General features: G+C 37.3%; 2 protein-coding genes and 1 long non-coding RNA gene across 5 annotated transcripts in view; 2 read left to right on the top strand and 1 right to left on the bottom strand.

Moving 5' to 3' along the window:
- LOC134800998 (uncharacterized) overlaps positions 1-49 on the bottom strand; it is a 201,707-nt gene extending 201,658 nt beyond the window's left edge. The window contains exon 1 of the mRNA XM_063773498.1: positions 39-49. The gene's annotated coding sequence lies outside the window, so the exon portion shown is untranslated. The remainder of the gene's footprint in view (positions 1-38) is intronic.
- LOC134804513 (uncharacterized) overlaps positions 1-10,252 on the top strand; it is a 42,012-nt gene extending 31,760 nt beyond the window's left edge. Inside the window, exons 4-7 of one of the 3 annotated variants that reach the window (XM_063777608.1) lie at positions 4,768-4,876; positions 5,803-5,900; positions 7,241-7,402; positions 9,455-10,252. In XM_063777608.1, the coding sequence (XP_063633678.1) occupies positions 4,768-4,876; positions 5,803-5,900; positions 7,241-7,402; positions 9,455-9,553 (468 nt within the window). In that variant the 3' untranslated portion in view covers positions 9,554-10,252. The remainder of the gene's footprint in view (positions 1-4,767; positions 4,877-5,802; positions 5,901-7,240; positions 7,403-9,454) is intronic. The other 2 variants (XM_063777616.1, XM_063777600.1) reach the window with 2 other exon arrangements.
- A 3,114-nt stretch (positions 10,253-13,366) lies between these two features.
- On the top strand, positions 13,367-14,212 carry LOC134799324 (uncharacterized). Its single transcript, XR_010145381.1, has 2 exons — positions 13,367-13,490; positions 13,530-14,212. It is a non-coding gene; the product is annotated as an uncharacterized LOC134799324 (long non-coding RNA).
- The last annotated feature ends 354 nt before the right edge of the window (positions 14,213-14,566 follow it).

Here is a 14,566-nt window from a genome sequence, read left to right as displayed (position 1 = left end):
GACAGACCAAATAATCAAACGACTGACGCTGATTGTACCATCCACAAATAAAAACGTAATAATTAGCTGCGTGTAAACGTGCGGACTAAACCGTACTCAATAAGAACTCTGGACGGCTATTTATAAACCTCACCGACTCGATTATTGTAGACTGACCAGTGTAAGGATGTGCATGGCCACGAAACTAAGTTTCAAATTATTTGTGAAGAGATAGCTACTTTTGTTTTACGCGAAGTTGATTAAGATAGAGCGCGCTATATTATACTTAAACATCTAATAATGCATTTTATAAACTATGTAGTTATATCAAGCTATATTATACTTATAACGGGTAAAAGTTATACGGTATATGCGTTTACACTGAGAGGTTGTTTGTGTGAAATGGTGTGGTTGTGTCGAATGACTGTTCTCAATTATGAAGATTCAATTCAAATAGTTGCGATTTTTTGAAACTCCAGCGATGGTTAGATCGCGATTGGACCTAACTCTAATCTAGTAGGTACTCTTAACGATACAATAAACGTATTCGTAAGGTACTTATTTTTATTTATCTTTACGTTATACATAATTATTACTGGACATGGCGCGTTTTAAATCTACAATTTTTAACTGGATCACTTTTTTCATCATTTACTATTCACTGCACTTAGCTACCTATTTAATACCTACAAATCAATAGCGTATAGGAAAAATCTCGTACAGTCAGCAAACTAATTTGCGTCGTGATTGGCTTAACAAAGTTACCGCTCGGGAGTCGATCAATTTAAAACAGAGTAGCAAGGAGCCAATTTATATCGACTGCCCTAGTGCTGGGCGATATCTCACATTTTGTATTTCAATAGGTAATTGTTACGACATTTAATTCTACTAGCTTACAGTTAAATTGTTAAAAAAACTCATGTTTAAAGCTTTTTAAAGATAGTTTTAATATAAAAAAAAAACATTTGATCAAATCCATAAATTAAAATGTTTAATGAATCGGGAAGTTCTTATGTTTATTTTTTATTTTTACATAGTTATATAATACATATTTAGTCATAGTTTTCGGGTGAAAGTGACAATACAATGTTATGTAGCAACAGAGTTATTTCACGAGGACCATTAGAACAGAACTCAACTACTCATACTCGTTGTCTTTAGATTTTTAAGTAGACAGACGCATCCACGGTTATGTACTAGTATATTTTTTTGTTTACGATGGCCACGAAGATGAACAAAATAAACATAAAATACACACGGAAACATCAGTCCGTACTTAGCTACCGTCCCCATCCCTAAAGTTTGCACAGACTACCGCAAACATATTACCGCTCGCTGCTCTGTTTGCGAAACCGGACCTTCCTCAAATACGGCGTGCTGCACGTTTTTACGGAGCCGACTGTATCGAAAGGGATTGGATGTTTTACTTACGGGGAGAGTCACAAGTGGACTTTTGTACTGACGGATGTAGAGTAGCAATCTGTAAATTGAGTACCTACATACTCTGTTCTGTGCAGAAAAACGTACATATCGCAATTTATAGATTGCTAGTCTACATCCGTCAAAAGTCCACGTGTGACTCTCTCTGTCCTTGTAAATCAGGACGATGCCAAGGGGGTGTCCGAGCCTCCCGACTGCCCAATGGTCCCCTACCTCCCCTACAGTACACTTGGACGTATTTTTATTTTTAGTATAAAGGATCTGTAACCGAAAACAGTTATTGCATTTATAAAGCCACGATCTAATGCCTGGTAAACTAATTGGTGTGTGTACACATCGCTAAATAACATGATATGTTTTTTTACTAATAAGATATAAATAATACTGTACAAAGTGCATGGTTAGTAAAGCTCGGGTGGTCAAGTAGTTGAGAAGTTGGAACACAGGTCAAGAAAAGCTTAGGTATAAACCTATTAAGGTATAATTACAAGGTTCGATTATTGTGGATACCGTAAGTAAATAGATATACAGTTTTTTTTCTTACATTTTAGCTGCGTCAGTTTTTAACTTCTTCAATCTTTATTGACGATCTTCATTGGGCTTTCTTGCATGAAACACATATCCACATGAGACACCCCTCTCGGGTGGCCATCTTTATTTCCCTCGCAAACAGCGGTGCCCTCTGCCGTGTTTGATCAGTATTATTGTCTGTGGTAATTGTTTGTTTATGCGTTTGCAGCGTGTGTCTGTGGTAAGGTAATGAGATACGGGGGGCGCATGAAGTTACTATGACTCAGAGTATCAATTGACCAGTCGAGCGTTTTAATCCGACGACATTTTAATGATAACGTGGTAATTTTATGCGAAATAGAACCCAGAAACTACCAGAGCCTTTTGATACGTTTTACCGGATGATTTGCTAGCCTTAACCTTTTGCTGAACGCCACAGACGGCAATTGACGTCAACGCAAATCGTGACAACGACGCCAAAGACGGCATTTGACGTCGATCGTATTTTGATGAAAATCTACTGAAAAACACCCCACTTTTAGGTTGGCATTATTTATTCACAAAACTAAATTTTACCCCCGTAGCGTCAGCGGCACGGCAAATGGATGCGCCGTTTGGAGTTCAAAAGGTTTTTGTTTTTGGTATTCAGGAATTTCATAATCGTTCTAAATCGTCATATATTGATTGTTGAGCTCTCACTCACATGATCATGAGTGGATTATCTAACCGTGTAGGTAGGATCGATCTAAGCTTGGTACAGTATTAATCCGTAATCCCACAGTTGTCACATCCTATAATACTTCTCTGTCCACCGACTTACATTCAATGGGTTGTTCAATAGGCACGCGACACATTTCTATAAAAGCGTATTAGCGTTCATGCGGGTTTGGTATAATTGGTGATTCTGCAGCAAGAAAAGAATAATCAGTGATACCTAATGCTATTAAATCATAAAAATACCTACGGGTTACAATTCTCGAGCCTTAAACTCACCATCGGCGAACGCAATGATACTCCAGGCCAATCCATTAGTCCGGTATCGATTGCGATGGCCGAGCCGCGGCGGGACCGCCCATTATACCTGCCTTCTGTTGCCTACCGACCTAGTGGCTAGCTGTAGCTATACTGTGCCTGTTGAACCATGTGTTCTAAGCAAAGTCTCTAAAAGCGTGGTTTGAAGGGAACTTAAAGGCTTGCTGGTTTGTCAAAGCTTTCTAATCATCATAGGTACTTACATTGGTGTTATTTACAGTTGCGCACAGGCTACACTTGGCGACGTTAGTACGATGTTGCCGTTGCTACAGGCTTAATTAAGCGACATCTCAACTAACTATAATATTATGTTATGAGCAATTGTAATGGATTATCATATTAACCTTACCTCATGTTATGTTACTACATATTTGCTCGAGGGGCGTTACTGACATCTCAATTTTAAGCAATGAATCATAAAATGTAAAAAAAATATACCGTTCTAGCTAAACCCTTTAGTCCACTAAGTCCAGGGACATCGTACTCGTTTTTCCCAATATTGTTTGTTGGAAGTGCAAAGGCGGTTGAAATTAAACTCTTCGTCATCTGTCCCGATAACATTATGCGTGATCCTGATGAGCCTCCCTGTGAACTAACAATTTTCAAACACTATATCAAAAACATTACAATCACTCATAGCCAATTTGGGCCCCCACAACATCTGCGGCCGGCGTAATAAACTTATAATTGTGTTTAATGCGTACCCCGCAAACGAGCGCGCACCGGGCCTCTAGACATCAAAGTTTCAGCGGGGATCGAACCCTGGTTTGGCCCTGGCCCTTGGGAGTAGCAACTAGATACGCCGGTGGAGATTTTTGTTTGATGTTTGCTGTATTGTTTGCTTTGTGTTGGATGGGTTTGTTTGGAAAAGTGAATTAAATAAAGGAAATAATGTTGATTAAGTGTTTAATTACGAAGTCGGTTTTAGGGAGTGATTATGGTATGGTAGTTTTTGCATGATTGTTATGTCATACCGTCAAAGAGAACTACAGATGATAAGAATCACAAGAAGGATAAAAAATATTCTTCTATTAAGTGACAAATCAAAAGTCCGTCCATATCTGTTCTAATTGGTAGTACCTATTATGTACTTAAGTGTGTTGCCGTTATATTGATTAAATAAATAAAGGATAACAAACATTTTTAAAAGCCGTAGACTTGCACGGCTTAAACCGACTCTTTCCTTAAACTATAACTTGACCAAAAGTTGTGGAGTCGGATCGCGTGCCACTAAATCAGTTACACGAAGCAAGTTAAGTAGTTTGCAGACCCCAACGGAATCTGGTTGCGTGAGGGACGCCAGTTACAAAGGTAACATGCTTCACGGGACTCGTCTCTGATTTCTGGACAGATTTTCTGTTTCTGACGGATAATGGCTCGTCCACTGGTCGGGATACTGGATACATTGTATTTATAAAGTACAAAAAATAGTGATAGGTAATTATTTGATCAAATTCCGTAGGAAAAGGGTGTTACTCAGCATCCCTTACTAGGTAGTGTTCACTAGCTTCGTCTAGATTAGGTACTTGAAGTTTACAAGAAACTGTGTCAGAATATTCCACATTAATTCCCCATTTAAAAGTTTTTGCAACCATCTATAAATACTACTGAAAACGGGGTGTACATATTTACAATATAGGTACTTGTTTTGGCGAGTGGCCTATATTTCGGTACAGTTTTGTTTTCAAAACCAAAGCTACGAGCTACTAGTAACTCCACACAACACATGTTTATCCAAAGTACAGAAACGAACAACGAAAACATGTAAGCTATAGGTATCTAACGATAAACACATTGGTTGCGCAGGAGTCGTTCATGGAAGGCGGGTGGGGCCTGGAGTTCCGTGCCGCGGTGCAGCGCCTGCTTACCCAGCACGCGCCCAGCGAGAAGGAGGCACCGAGAACTAACCCTTGCAGTGAGTTTACTTTAGAGTGCTCACTCCATACAGTTTCCTTACTTCATAAATAATACGTTTTATGGGAGGTATGGTGAAACGTATTACTTATTATCTTATTACAAATAAGTTTTCGCAAATCCTGCTTAAAACTTATTATAAATAAGTTTTTATCTATATATGGAGTGAGCACTTTGAGCTTCTTTATTTCTCTATTTATGTACAGTCAGCTGCAGAGAAAACCTGCCCTGGGTAGAAATTTGTATGCAAATGTGCTAAGCTAATAGTATTACAGTTTACACTAGTAGACTTTAGTCTGCGAGCCTAGAACAAATTGTCCGTCGTTCTCTGTCTCTCTCAAATTTCTAACTTCCAGTAATATAGTATTCCTTACGTGACAAGCAAGTACATATGATCAGTTTGACGTTGTGCGACATTTAAGATTTCCTGAATAACATGCAATTGCAAATACGTATCAATTAAATTAAATATTATAATTACTTCGAGATGTATAGTCTCTAAATGCCGAATTACACAAAAATAAATACATAAATAAGTATTCATAAAATAACAAACAAACAAATAGGTACTACAAAATCTGAAATTCTGACGCTTCATAACGAAACTGTCCGTTGAAAAGCTGCTAGCTATTAAAAACGACATGTAAAATAAGGTACTACAAAATCTGAAATTCTGACGCTTCATAACGAAACTGTCCGTTGAAAAGCTGCTAGCTATTAAAAACGACATGTAAAATATCTGACACTACTATCCTTAGATCCATTATGAAAGTTGGATGTCATAAACCCACATTGCCCTGTGATAAAAACAAAATGTTAAGGCTATTCAGGGAAAAATATTGCTATTGGAGTTTAACACCTTATCTTACAATTGGCTTACATAATTATCTGTATGTTACTTGCTTATAATGTGTTTTTTTAATGTAGTGCAACAACCCAAGTTGGACGAGGCGCTGGCGGAAAACATGGTGATTGACCTGGTCGTTCTCATCGGGTACCTGGTCGTGAACAACCCACTGCTGCAGGTTAGTGCCGTGGTTCATAGTGCCACTCGTAAGTACCTATACCTCGTATTTTTTCAGATTACAAATTTTATAACCTCAAAAGTAGTGGTAATTAACTATTTCTTCCGAAGCTAGGGTTCCAATGATATCTAATATTGCGGTACAATAATATGTAAACGACACTATAATTCAGTGCATAGTTATTCAGATTTAATTTTGGAGCAAAAAAGTTACTTACCCGTTATTTCTATTAGACATTTTCTCAGCAAAATTAAAGAAATATTCAAGAAACGTAGAAGTGTGACCGTTTGTCGTTCCCATGCGGGCGACACCTGTGAGACACCTGTATTACCTTACGTTTCCTTATTACCATTCACTCGTCGACTCAACCGCTATGGATTTTTAATTGGTCGCAGAAATTAACATCCATTTATAATTAACTAGAGTACCGTTGAGCTATAAATTTGTTAGTACACTTTAGAATACAACAGTAAACATTGCTAAGACCTTAAGTCGTGTGTTTAAGAGGTACATTCGAACGGCAGACTTCTTTTAACACGGCGTAATGGCCCCCAATTCCGATCGGCTACCTTATCTTATTATAAATATATTCGTAATGGAATAATTAACATCTGAATTATTAAACATAACGCTACTTCACTGTTGTATGTTAGGTACTAATTACATAGTATTTTCGCAAGGCTTTCGAACTATGTTAAATTTGAAAAATGCCTACGATGGTATGAGTCAAAACGAGATCTGGGGCGGTTAGGGCTAACACAACGATTAATGTAAAATAGTCATCCATTCATGTGACCTACTTGTGTTTTAATGAATCATTAGGGATTCTCTGATTGGCGTAAGTCGTTTGGCATAAGTTACACTCGAGAACAATAAAAATTGGTCACTTTGTATAAAATTGCTATGCATAGTGTCGCGATACTTCCATTAAGTTTAACCAGTTGTGCTGTTGAACCCTGTCGATGTCGTAGTTCTCACGGGGTCAGGTGTCCATTATTGTCCGGCGCGGGCCATAAAGCATGCGTGGACGCATCGGCACACAGGTGTGGCAGGAAGACGTTCCGTGTCGTGAGGGATGTTTCAATCGTGTACTAGGGGATGACTTGTAATTTAGATATAAAACAATTGACAACTCTGTCTTGTGGGTTCACCGGTATAATAATGATGCTTGTGTTGTGGGTACTTGGGCATCGATAGAAAACATCAGTTTTCATTCGTCAATTGTGGTGACATAGCTACAGTTTATGATGAGTTAGGTAGAATCAAGTTGTTCCTAAAAGCCAATGCCGAGACGGTCTAGCGGTGGCTAAAGTAGTACTAAAGTGAAGATTTATTCACAGGAGACAGTCTGCTCAGGATGGAGCGTGGTCCGCATGCTGTGCACGCTGCCGGCCAACTGGCTGGTATCAGGCGAGCACTCTGCCGCGCTGCTGCCTACGCTTGCGGCCCTGGCGGCGCACCCGCCGGCCGCCGCCGTCATACGCGCCGACCTCAGCATGGAGGTGAGGGCACTGTTTCGACTAGTCTTTATAAGTTATCTCTTTGAAATGTGTAGCCTGTTTCTATCAAATACGCTGTGAAGACCACCATAAACCTCATGCGCTCAAATCTATTTGTTATATGCGAGATGCGGGGTGGAAAAGCGGTTGTGTACCCTTTTGTCAACATGTGAAATTTCGTGGTCTCAAATTATAAAACTATTTGACATATTATAGCGACTGTCTCAAGTAATGTGGTTCATAGCTGCCTTTCGGGGCCACAGTCATGCGCATATAATACAAACCAAACTTAGATATGATTATGAACTTTAAAAACCTCCGACTTATTAGTTACCTACCTGTTCTAAGAACATTTATTATGTTTAACCGCTTTCACCCCCAAGTTTACTTCTTTACGTCAGTGGCACTTACCGCACTTACATGGAAGTTAATTTGTTGAAATAAGTTTCCCCATAAGTTCGGGTGCAGCTGGGCGAAACTTCAGTAATTGTGTTGTCGCAGATGTAGTCCCAATTTGTAGCTCTGAATATTTGATGCACCTCTAAGTGCTCGCTTGTTTATGGTCATTGAGGCAATACGCTAGTTTGGCTAATTTTACTTTTAGAAGGTTATAATCTAGCGGTATTTTCTGGATGTTTTGTGGATGATGTATGAAAAGGTTTTGAGTAGATATTTTAGACATTTTTTTAATAGTGGTATTTTTTATTAAAAGGGTTTATTTTCTATAAGCAAATAATAAAAAAGGATGAAACACATTAAACAAAATGGTAAGCATTTCCGTGATAAAATATAACACAGATACATAACTGAGTTAGGTATGCTTATAACTGTCTTACATTAATAGTTTTTAGAATGAAATCTATATCAATTTCTATGAAATGAGATCTGTATCAATCTAATCTATATCAAGCATTTTCAGAATTATTATTAATTATTAATTAAATAAAAAATAAACTTTATTTCACAAAATACAATAATAAATACATTCAAATACATTGACAAATTCTTAATGCCTAAAATTTCCCTTATAACTAACATATATATTTAATTACACAAACGGGTCTACCGCGATATAATCACGTCACGACGTCACGGGACGTCAGTCTTTCCGTGACCACAGCTGGTGCAACTCAGCTGAAACGTCGGAATTAAAGGTAAAAACAATGAAATTATATCGCGGTAGACCCGTTTGTGTAATTAAATATGTGTACAAAACGCGAGAGTTTAAAGTGTTAAACTAACATATAATAATTAAATTATCTATGTAGGTACTTTTTTAAATTATTGTTGTAATGACGGAATGACCCAGGCAAATTAAAGGTTTTACCTCGGAATGAGAGATAATAAGCTGCAAACAGGCATACACCTTCATTTATCTAAAGATCTAAAAAGTTACAGAAAGTCTCATGTGCGCCTCCGAAATCCCGCAATCTATTTTGAACTTTTATTGACTAACTAAGGGTTCCAACTGCAAACCTAAACAAAATACTTAACTGTTTCCGAGTTCAAGAGGGTTTTACTTTTGAGGACCTGTACACAAATCGTTTAGCCTCGTAAGGCTCAATGTACATACTCGTACATACAATGTACATATTCGTTACAATCTAATTAGAACCTTCCATGAACCAAATAAAGTAGCATTTTTTGTGTTTTATTGCTTATTAAAACAAATGAAATTCATCCCAATTTACTTACACAACAGGGTTCAAATTAAAAATAGGAAATATTTGTATGATGGGCCTCACGAAGTCAAAATATATTTTACAGTACATATGGTCCTATTTTCCCGCACTAGTCCGTAAAATAGCACCTTTCGTGCGTATGTCAAAAGTTTAAAGGGCCATATGTACTGTAAAACGTTGTACGATACACGTGCAAATAGGTAATTCGCAACTCGTGTCGATTTAAAAGACTCCCTTCGGTCGTGTTTTAATTTATCGCCACTCGTTTCGAATTTCCTCTTTTCCGCACTTGTATCGTAAATAACTATATTATGAAACTACCGACGTTCATTTTTTAATAGGACGCAAGAGATTCATACATCATTGATTTCAGATGCTGCAGAACTACTTGGAGAGCGAAGATGCTCAGAAACTGAAGCTAGTCCACCTCATCAAGCAGGGCCGCGCCAGGAAGCCGCCTGGTAAGAAATAAGCACATTGACGCGTACCGTACGTATGCACGCATTCGCTTCATGTACCGTTAAGGGCGTCTATCTACTTTTGAGTAGCAGGCGATTTAAGAGCCCCTATATACGATATTGCCGTACCATGACTAGAAGCATTTCTATTTGATTTTATGATTTTATACCTGACGGTTGCCAACGAAACTTTTACTGTGTAGCAGGATTGTCGCCTCTAATTTAAATTGAATAGAGTGTAGACATAATTGGAAAACTTCATGATGATCACAGTTTTGGTATTTCTATGTATCAAGTATCAAACAAAGCTTCTACCTGCTAAATGAATGAGGGTTAGAGACTGCACCCTCCGAGGTATCAACTGATTATGTAATTTAATTAGTCTTTAACTTCCTGACTTTGTTGTTAAATTTCCGGAAAAAATATTGCCCAAACTATAGAAATGGATTAAATCGCGTATAATGAATTTAAAATACAACCCGATATTCGAACCGAACCCTTTACAGCGTCCGTGGTCAACGGGTGATTTAATTCGTTTCCATAGTTTTATTTCATAAATAATTATCGCGATAACCGAAGAGAATATTAATTACCCACAAGTTACTGAAGTAACTTGTGGGTAAATATATGTAGGTATATGTGGTGCGGTTAATATTAAAATTCAAGTTAAAAGGAATTAAAATTATTCTAAGGGCCTATTTACACATTGATTCTCTTTATTTATTTTTCGTCTTAAGTTAGGTTTGTTATAATATGAATATAAAAGTAAAATATAAAAACACTTACAAAACAATAAAAAATACATATAAACACATTATAAAAAACCTAACCTAGGGTGCCGCCGGCAGCGGAGCTTGGCCCAAGCTGCCGGTGGTCAGGGCCGCAGAGTGAGGAACCGACGTACTATACGCGCCGTGTCCAATATTACCGCCTTCTGCATCTGACCCTTGATCCAACCACCCAGCGAGAGTCTCTCTAGGTGTTGGTCGAGACTCTTCGCTATGAGACCGTTCGAGTCGTTGCGCAGTCACGTCGATGGTCGGTTCGAGGGCCTGAAACAGTGGAAGCATTCGGACACGGTACGCGCATAAGTTGGTTCCCCCCTCTGTAGCCCCATAGTAGGCGCGCATGACGTTCTCATTAATGGTTTGAGACCATCGCATGCGACGCACTACACCACCGGCAGCGGGAGCCGTGGGCGGGGCAGGATGTCCCGCAGGCCCCAAGCGTGCCGACAGCGGTGGCCGCCCGCGCCGCGCAGGTGGTCGTGACGGCGGTGGCGGCGGCCCGCACTCATCGCTCGACTCGCTGGTGTCGGGCGCGGTTGCGAATTCATCGCCCGACGACGATTGCGAGGAGACGGATGATGCGGACGGGGGTGGTGGGCGTGCGTTTCGTGGAGACGCTAGTTGAGCTCGTGTTTTGCTTCTCGTTTGCATTTTCTTTCACAGGGAGTTTTGTCGTACATGTTAGGACATCATATTCTATGGCCAATTATAACCCTTATATATATGTAGTCTTGGGTTATATTTTTCATAAAAATAATGTAGAAAGCAACATGTAAATACAAAATCTAGAAAATAATTTGAGAAAATTTATAAAAACACGACTGACGTTGACAGCGTCATTTTTTTTTTTTTTTTTTTTTTGAATATTATTAAGTGCGAGTTCATACATATATGCCACTAAACGCAAGTAGTAAATGTATGAACTCGTACTTAACACTCAATCAATGTGTAAATAAATAGGCCCTAACGGATTTATTAAAAAGTCCACAGTACTTGTAGTTAGGACTCGTTATATTACACACATTAGCATAGGAAGCATCAAGTCGCTAATTATGTATATGTGTATTGGACTTTTTAAGGAGCTAGAAGCTAGAATATTAACCGATTCACAATATTCGTACTAATTTCTGCAATTTCTACTCGTATCACGCAATCGTTGGCATGCAATCTACATAAGAATATGATATGTTCCAAAGAAACTACATTTTTTTTCTGTAAATTAAGTCGTATAAGATTGTATTACGATCAACTTAATTCCGAATTAATTTAACGACGTAATTATAGTCAACTGAATCTGATACCTACTTGTAAATAAAAGGACAACATCTGTTTAACTGGAGTTGAACTATAAAATGCTTTGCCGACGATGAAAAAATATCTGTAGAAATGTACTTAAAGATACTGATGACTTATTATGTTTTTGGTTGTAGATTTTTAGTGCCAAATATACGAACACTTTTACTGAGCACAAGGTAAGGTTGTAAATTTCGTCATTATTTATTTAATGCTTGCATTTACCCAATGAAGATACTGAGAAAAATTAAACTATGTGTTGCTTGAGTCAGGCGGAATGTGAGTAAATGTCTTGAGTTGTACTGAAAGTACTGATAAATATCGTCATAGAATAGAGAGTTACTTTGGATTGAGTGAGAATCAAATTAATGTTTGCTTTGCCTTTTTTTTGGCATCCCTTAACTCTACTAGTCGATCAGTTTCATCTCAGATACTTCTTACTCTTTACTGTTTTATTATATCGTAAATACATATTATAAAACAAAGTCCCCTTCCGCGTTTTCGGATTTTCATGCGGTGTTCACCTATAGAGTGATTATTGAGGAAGGTTTAGGTGTCTAATTTGTAAAAGTTTTGTGTAAATTGGTTGAACTACCCGTGCGAAGCCGGAGCAGTTCGCTAGTTTTGTATAAATACCATATTTTTGACGGTTTTGTAAGTATTATTAGGACTCTGATGTACCCCAAGGGTGTCAACCGGAACCCTGTTACGTAGTCGCTGCTAAATCTTCCTCTTGTTTTTATTGGCCGTTTTATGAATTTACTTTTATTAGAAGGTGACTTGAAGAATATTTAAAATTAACTGTTAAGACAGAATCTTAGTGAAATGTAACTTTTGTACCGATGTAATGTAAATAATTTATGAACTGCTCGAAATAATCAAGCCTTTTTGTCGATTATGGCCTGAAGCTAAGGTCTAATAAATTTACTTCTCAAATGATTATTCTACAATGTAAAATGTACCAATAAAGGTACAAAATTACTGATTTAATTATAACGACATCATCAGTTATCTGTCCCTGGATTTTTTTTGTCGGGTTGGGCATTTTCGTATTAAGGTCTTATAATTTTCTATTCAAACAAAACAAACAAAACGAAAGCGGTTCTTGTTTAGTTGAAGATGAAGAATGCCTTTTGAAATGATAAGAATTTAGTAATATGGACTGCTAGTGGTGCCTTGGGGAGTTCCAAATTTAAATGTGAAATACGAGAAATTGTACGGTAAACTGTAACAATAAGTATGTTTTAGGTATTCGATAATTTTGGGAATGCTGTGATAGAAGTGCGAGAAAAGAATTACTTAAATTACGTTTCATTGTGTAGAAACTTAACAAAATTGTATTGTTATATAACTTAAAAAGGCTTAAGCCAATCCAATATTGGAAATATTTTTCTATTTTATTTTCACTTTTATTTTAGGTATTTAATTTTGTGATAAATTTCTTATTACTAAAACTGTGATTTAAGTATATTTTTCGTAATTATACTCTTACTCAAATTAATATTTTTTATTGTAGTCTGTAATGTCACGATGTGTTCTAGTGATCCAATGTATTTTATCTGTGATTTCTTTTCATTAGATGTAGTAACTTCTCCGAGTGAAACTTTTCCTGTGTACTTCAGTGGCAAATAAATATTTGTGTAAAAGTAAAATGTTTTATTTAAAAGCACCTTCCAAGGACCGACACAAATCTCGGTCCTCTGCCTTAAACACTAAGGTTTTCCTGTCCTATTATTTGTGCGGATGATACCTGCCTGTTCTACTTTGGCTTGCAAATAGAAACTCTGATAGAGCAAGCACAATATGATCTAAATTTACTCCACAGATGGCTTCTTTGTAACCTATTAACGATTAATGAGTCTAAAACTAAGTACATCATATTTGCTGCAAAAAATAAAGTTGTTGAAAGTCATGATCCCTTAGTAATAAATGGTGTAACATTACAAACAGTAGAACAGGAGAAATACCTTGGCCTTATTCTGGACAATAAGCTATCCTGGATACCACATATCGACTCCCTACGTTCCAAAATTACATCACTGACGGGTGCATTGCGAAAGATTGTTCGCTGTCTGCCAAAAAGGGTTCGTTACACCATTTATAACTCACTCATTAAGCCTAATCTAGAATACCTGATAGAAATATGGGGATCGGCCTCCAAAACTAACCTAAAACCCTTACAAATTTCGCAAAATAAAATAATAAAAGTATTATTTAATTATAAGCGCCTTACACCTACTAGCACTCTATATAAGGAGACGAAAATACTAAATATTTCCCAAACTTATGTATACAACACGTGCATCCTTGTAAGAAAAATCATAAATAAAGATATACATAGCCATATAACGTTCACTAAAAGATCAGAGGTACAAAAAAGATTGACGCGACAAGCTAATAACATACTCCTTCGTCCACCCAGAACACTATACGGGAAAAAGAATATAATATACGAAGGAGCTCAACTATACAACAAACTACCAAAGGATGTCAAAGATGCCAAGTCAATGACGGTCTTCAAAAGAGCACTAAAACAACACGTATTAAATAATAAATCTAGGTAGGCCGTCTGCTTATACGCCAAGTACTTATTATCAATAATTTATTTTCAATATAATCTTATCAAACATCTTTTAAGGCTTTTTCAATAATATTTTAATAATAGATATATACTTGCATAATTTTTAAACCACAGTTAACATGCTTTGCTTAACAAGTTAAACCACCCTATAACTAACCAGTCGTCACACGTACCAGTTCGGTTTAACTGGACTCAACTCACTCAACGCACTGCATAACATATTTGCACCGCGCTTGTTGTTGCCAAGCGCCTTTGTACTTAAGTCGTTTACCGTTTTTGCATGCTACCCTCTCCTATTTAGATTTAAGCAAAATTATTGTTTTCTCAGTAAGTGATTTATGTAAATCTTTTGAGAAATAAATGTC

The sequence above is a fragment of the Cydia splendana genome, chromosome 2 (genome assembly GCF_910591565.1).
Source record: "Cydia splendana chromosome 2, ilCydSple1.2, whole genome shotgun sequence".
In the NCBI taxonomy this organism is placed as follows: domain Eukaryota; kingdom Metazoa; phylum Arthropoda; class Insecta; order Lepidoptera; family Tortricidae; genus Cydia; species Cydia splendana.
Note: the sequence above shows the minus strand (reverse complement) of the source record. Positions and strands in the feature narration are given on the sequence as shown.